The sequence below is a fragment of the Acyrthosiphon pisum genome, chromosome X, assembly GCF_005508785.2.
Source record: "Acyrthosiphon pisum isolate AL4f chromosome X, pea_aphid_22Mar2018_4r6ur, whole genome shotgun sequence".
In the NCBI taxonomy this organism is placed as follows: Eukaryota; Metazoa; Arthropoda; class Insecta; order Hemiptera; family Aphididae; genus Acyrthosiphon; species Acyrthosiphon pisum.
The window spans coordinates 115287839-115294713 of NC_042493.1; the positions used below are offsets into that span (position 1 = coordinate 115287839).

The window sequence follows — 6875 nt, forward strand, 5'->3', positions numbered from 1 at the left end:
TCATCAAAGTATACCTGTATTAGCCAAGGAAGGTGTTGAATGGCACTTCAACCCGCCCTCTGCCCCACATTTTGGCGGCTTATGGGAAAGTGCGGTCAAAGGTGCTAAACACCATTTAACTCGTATGCTTGGTGAAGCCAAGCTCACCATAGGCGAGCTTAATACTTTACTGTGCCAGATCGAGGCATGTTTAAACTCGCGACTGATCACACCGATGGGTCATGATCCTTCAGAGCCAGAAGCACTGACAACAGCTCACTTCTTAATTGGAAGGCCCATCACGTTAATGCCTGAAGTAGACCTGACTCAAGAAAATCCAGGAGGCATGCGCAGGTGGAAATACGTACAACACTTAAGTCAAACATTTTGGAAAAGATGGCATGCAGAATATTTACCACAAATGCAAGTTCGAGGGAAATGGACAACAAAAAAGGGGCCACTGAAGGTTGATGATATTGTTATAATAAAGGAAGATCATGTACCACCTACCAAATGGAAGCTCGGCAGAGTCATTAAGGTCCATCCAGGAGTAGATGGAGAAATTCGAGTGGTTACAGTACGAATTGGTTCAGGAACAGAAATGAAAAGGCCAACGGTAAAACTATGCCGACTCCCAACAGACAAAGACATAAATGTAGATGAAAACGAAGAGTTAGTTGAAAAATAAATTTTCAACGCGGGGGAGAATGTTGCCGCCGCAACATAATATTATTTGTATATTTTAATTATTAATATTATCACCGGGCACAGGTGAACAGCTGGTCACACACACACTCACATATCATTATTTTGTATTGTTTTATTATTGTTATTATTATCGTTAAATGTGTCTTGTGAGTTATATAATATGTAGATTAAATGTTATCGTACGCCGCCGATTTTTTATATATTTGTATCATTATTATTTAGATTTTTGTATTATACAGCAACAGCAAACTTATTACCAGAAACCGTGTTACCATTTTATTATTATTGTTTTATTGTACACACACCCACACGCATACACACATTAATACACAAATAATACACATAAATACACTACACGCATTACGTAGCTCGACAGTATTTGCCCGGCAATCCCGACCACTGCTATTCGAGCTATTACACCACTACCCACCCAGCTAGTCCTCACATATTTAAGATCTGTCCTAGGTGTTAGTGGTGAACAATTAGGTGTCCGGGGTGCGCATGTTATTATTATATGCTACTGGCCCGCACATTTTGGTGACCTCGACGTGATTTTTATTTATTATTTAGGTAGTTGTTTTTGTGTTATTACGCTTGGATTGGATTGGAAGTGGCAATAATTTATATTCATGCATTTATAGTTTATATATTATAAATATTTAAAACATATAAAGGTTTATCATTATACCATTTATTAGGCGTAAGCGCTAAATTATTATTTAGTATCGAATTTATTTTTTCTTGTGCTGGTTGTTATTATTATTTTCTTTTTTTTTCTCAAACAATATGGTGCTAGACTCAAATGAGCAGAAGGCTCTTGCAGACTTAAAGAGAAAGAGGGGTGTAGTAAAGGCGTCATTAACACGGATAGCTAAGTTCGTTGACAGTTATGATCCAACTGAGCAGTCAATTTTGTTGTTGGATTTTAGGCAAGAGGAACTCCCACTCATTAATCGAAAATTTGACACTATACAGAGTGAGATTGAATTGCTGGCTGTTGATGAAGCGGAGGCTGCAGAAGCTGAGATAGATAAATTTGAGACTAGTTATTATGAGCTAAGAGCTAAAATTCAAGAATTAGCCAACGCAGAGAAACTGCATAATACGACTGGGCAAAACACCTCATTTGGGAACACCTCCACAAGACAGCGCATGCAGCTAGCACCTATACCTTTACCTAAGTTTAATGGGGATATACAAGGTTGGTCATCGTTCTATGATGTATATCGTGCAGCGGTTCATGACGATGATTGCTTTACTCCTGCACAGAAATTGTATTATTTACGTTCATGTTTGAGGGAGCAAGCGTTAGATTTAGTCCAGTCTATCCCAATAAGTGACGGAAATTATGAGGTCGTATTGTCAAGGCTTAAGCAAAGGTACGATAATAAGAGTCTGGTCATTCAATCACATATCCGGTCGATCTTAGAGATGCCGGCTGTTGAAGAGGCGTCAGCTAACGCATTACAAAGGTTGCACTCGAACGTTTCCACACATGTTGCGGCTCTGAGGACACTCGGGCAACCTGTGGATCACTGGGATGCATGGTTAATCACAATAATAACAAGTAGGTTAGACAAGGGTACCGGACATAGTTGGCAACTTCATTTGAGAAATACTGAGTTACCAGCATATAAGGATCTCGAAGCATTTTTGGCCAGTCGATGCGTAGCAATGGAAAGCTCGGAGACTGTGTGTCCAAAAACAAGTTCTACTAAGCTTACCAATATTAACAATGACAAGACGATGTTCTCTAAAACACATCAACCTACGAAGAAGGTGTTAATTTCTACTAATAATAGGCCAGTCCGCCAGTGTCCATGTTGTTCTGAAAGTCATAGGTTGTTTGCGTGTGAGCAGTTCAAAGCTCTCCCAGTAACGGAACGCTTGGGTATGGCAAGAGCATCTCAGCTATGCTTCAACTGTTTAGGTCCGTTTCACTCTGCTGAAAGCTGCAGATCAACTTATACGTGTCAAAGGTGCAAGCGGAAGCACAACACACTTCTTCATTACGAGAAGCCAAATACAGTTGGCCAAATCAGCGTCCCAGATCAAGCTAAAAGCAACATTGCTACCACATCAAGCCAAGAATTAAGTCATAATGTAGCATGTCCCGCACAAGGGGGAAAGGGTCATGTGTTTCTTTCTACAGCGTCTGTCCTGGCAGAAGATCAGTACGGTGAATTCAAAAAATGTCGTGTCATATTAGACAATGGATCACAGATGAACTTTGTATCCAAAAGCTTCGCTAATTTATTGCAGCTTCCACGCAATAGAACAATACTCCCTATCAGTGGCATTGGAGCAAATCGAACACAGTCTGTCTCAAGGATAGCAGTCAAGGTGAAATCTCGAGTAAAGCAATTTGAAGTTGATTTGGTTTGTCACATACTACCGATAGTGATAGATGCCTTACCAAGTTGTTCAAAACCGAAAGGTGGATGGGAGATTCCAGAAGAACTAGTACCACAACTGGCCGACCCGTCGTTCGATTCAACAGGAAGTGTTGACTTGCTCATTGGTGGCGGTATATTTTATGATTTGATTGAGCCAGCGAGGATCAGGTCACAAAGGGGAGCTGTTTGCTTACAGGACTCGAAGTTTGGTTGGCTTGTTACAGGAGAGGTGGGCACTATCTCACTTTTGGCTACATGTTCAATTGGTGAGGCCTGCGAGGACAATCTCAGGATACTAAGCAATTATGAATCTGAAGTGTATGGAGTTACATCAAAACCAAATAAGAAATGTATTGAAGAACAGAAAGCTCTCAAACATTTTGAAGAGACTGCAAGGCGAGATGAGACAGGAAGATTCGTTCTGCGACTGCCATTGAAGTCAGATGCACGTACCGTCGGAAGAACCTTAGAAATGGCAACAGCAAGATTTCTCAGCGTTGAACGGAGGCTCCAGCGTGAACCAGAACTGCGGCTTCAATACACTCAATTTATGGAAGAGTATTTAAAAATGGGGCACATGAAAATAGTGAGCAAGGAAGAGAGCCAGCCAAGTGCCGCATTCTATCTACCACATCATCCAGTGATGAAGTTATCAAGTCTCACAACTAAGTTACGGGTCGTATTCGATGCATCAGCCAAAAGTACCTCAAACTTATCCTTGAACGATGTACTTTTGTGTGGTCCAACTGTTCAAGATGATTTAGTTACAATACTGATGCGATTCCGTAAACATCAGGTTGTCATAACAGCAGACGTGGAGAAGATGTTCAGACAAATAAGGGTAGCTGAAGAAGACCAAGACTGGCAAAGGATAGTCTGGAGATCGCCGCCAGATAAAGCATTAGAATTGTATCGACTTGCAACCGTAACTTATGGCACAACTTCAGCTTCATTTATGGCAACTAATTGTCTTGTCTCACTGTCCGAAGAAGCGAAACAGAAATACCCAGAAGCGTCAAAAATCATACGCCATGATTTCTATATGGATGATTTGATGACCGGTGCCAGCACAGTTGATGAGTGCTGCCAGTTACAGAAGCAAATCGACTCAATTCTAGAATCAGCACACCTTCCCTTGCGCAAATGGTGTTCGAATTCAACTGAGGTCTTAGAACGCATTGGAGATTCGAGCGACGACCCGTTATTTGCACTACAGATTGGTGAAGATGAAATAATCAAGTCATTGGGGCTTAGCTGGAAGCCAGCTTTGGACGCATTTCAATTCATAGTAGAGCAGAAAGCATTTATGGCTAAGTCGACAAAAAGAACGCTATTATCTGATCTAAATAGAATCTTTGACCCTCTAGGGTTCCTGGCGCCTGTACTGGTAAGAGGAAAAATATTCTTGCAGCAGCTTTGGCAGCTGAAAATAGAATGGGACCAACAGCTGCCAGAGGAATTGTCAAATAGATGGTATACGTTTTACCAAGAGTTTAATGATCTAAGTTATCTACCTATTCCGAGAAAGTGTATACCGTACCAATCTGTAGAAGTTGAAATCCATGGGTTTTGCGACGCATCGGAAGAGGCCTATGGATCTGCAATCTACGTACGAAGTAAGGATTGTACGGGCTACTGGCACTCCCGATTACTTTGTGCGAGGACACGCGTCGCGCCATTAAAAGGCTCGACAATACCAAGGCTTGAGCTGGGAGGAGCATTAACACTCACTCAGTTATCGATAAAGGTGTCCGAGGCCTTAGAGATGGATGTTAAAAAATTCTACTTATGGACTGATTCTATGGTAGTACTTGGATGGCTGAACTCACAAACTTGTAGATTAAAAACATTCGTGGCCAACCGGGTAGAAGAGATTCTAGAAACTACGCAGCCAGAGCAATGGAGGCATGTCGCAACAAGCGAAAATCCAGCTGATATTCTCTCTCGAGGAACAACGCCGAATAATCTTCAGAGCATGAACCTATGGTGGCAGGGACCACATTGGTTAGCGTCAGAGTCAGATGAATTTAAGAAATCAATCATTACAAACCAGAACCAGGACCTGCCGGAGCAGCGCAAGATTAAGCTAGCATTGTTGGCAGTGAATCCGCTAGGCAACCTTTTCCAGCACTATTCCAATTGGCGGAATCTGCTATGTGCAGTGGCATGGATTTCGAGGTTCCTAAGATATTTAAAGGCGAAAAAGAACTTGGATGTGCCCAAATATCTAACCGTATCTGAGCTTAAATCAGCAGAGATAACAGTGCTAAAGCATGTACAGAAGGAGGTGTTTGCAAGAGAGATGTTGGAACTGAAAAAGGGTAATGATGTAGGAAGAAAAAGCAAGCTAAAGGGACTCTCACCATATTTAGAAGACGGCCTAATCTTAGTTGGTGAACGATTAGGATACGCCCAAATCCCTGAGCGCCAAAAGCACCCAATAGTTTTGCCTAATGGTCATAGAGTATCGAAGCTAATTTTCGAGAGTAAACATCGGGAACTTCTACATTGTGGGCCACAGTCACTGCTGGCTGACATCAGACGTGTATACTGGCCAATTAAGGGACGGATTACAGCACGATCAGTCATATCAAAGTGTGTAAGATGTGCTAGGGCAAAGCCACAATTTGCACAGCCGCTAATGGGACAACTGCCACGGCAAAGAGTAAATGTCTCACCACCGTTCGCCGTAACAGGTGTTGACTTTGCAGGACCATTAATTGTCCGAAGTGGAGTACGTCGAATTGTCGGAACAAAGGCCTGGATATCACTATTTGTCTGTTTCTCAACTAGAGCTATTCATCTAGAGGTAGTAGAGAATCTATCCAGTGGTGCTTTTGTAGCAGCACTAAGGCGTTTCATGGCACAAAGAGGACGTTGTGTGAAAATATATAGTGATAATGGGACTAACTTCGTGGGCGCCCAGAAGGAGCTCAACATTCCAATTCATCAAAGTATACCTGTAATAGCCAAGGAAGGTGTTGAATGGCACTTCAACCCGCCCTCTGCCCCACATTTTGGCGGCTTATGGGAAAGTGCGGTCAAAAGTGCTAAACACCATTTAACTCGTATGCTTGGTGAAGCCAAGCTCACCATAGGCGAGCTTAATACTTTACTGTGCCAGATCGAGGCATGTTTAAACTCGCGACCGATCACACCGATGGGTCATGATCCTTCAGAGCCAGAAGCACTGACCCCAGCTCACTTCTTAATTGGAAGGCCCATCACGTTAATGCCTGAAGTAGACCTGACACAAGAAAATCCAGGAGGCATGCGCAGGTGGAAATACGTACAACACTTAAGTCAAACATTTTGGAAAAGATGGCATGCAGAATATTTACCACAAATGCAAGTTCGAGGGAAATGGATAACAAAAAAGGGGCCACTGAAGATTGATGATATTGTTATAATAAAGGAAGATCATGTACCACCTACCAAATGGAAGCTCGGCAGAGTCATTAAGGTCCATCCAGGAGTAGATGGAGAAATCCGAGTGGTTACAGTACGAATTGGTTCAGGAACAGAAATGAAAAGGCCAACGGTAAAACTATGCCGACTCCCAACAGACAAAGACATAAATGTAGATGAAAACGAAGAGTTAGTTGAAAAATAAATTTTCAACGCGGGGGAGAATGTTGCCTCCGCAACATAATATTATTTGTATATTTTAATTATTAATATTATCACCGGGCACAGGTGAACAGCTGGTCACACACACACACACATATCATTATTTTGTATTGTTTTATTATTGTTATTATTATCGTTAAATGTGTCTTGTGAGTTATATAA

The 6875-nt window shown here is 41.9% G+C and overlaps 1 protein-coding gene across 1 annotated transcript; it reads left to right on the forward strand.

Moving 5' to 3' along the window:
* The first annotated feature begins 1473 nt into the window (after positions 1 to 1473).
* Positions 1474 to 6696, forward strand: LOC103309405. Its single transcript, XM_008184743.1, has one exon. The coding sequence runs from the start codon at positions 1474 to 1476 to the stop codon at positions 6694 to 6696; it is 5223 nt and encodes a 1740-aa protein (XP_008182965.1).
* Positions 6697 to 6875: the final 179 nt, after the last annotated feature.

Bases quoted from the DNA above. Each gene is read 5' to 3' on its own strand.
- LOC103309405 (XM_008184743.1), top strand. From the start codon at position 1,474: ATGGTGCTAGACTCAAATGAGCAGAAGGCTCTTGCAGACTTAAAGAGA.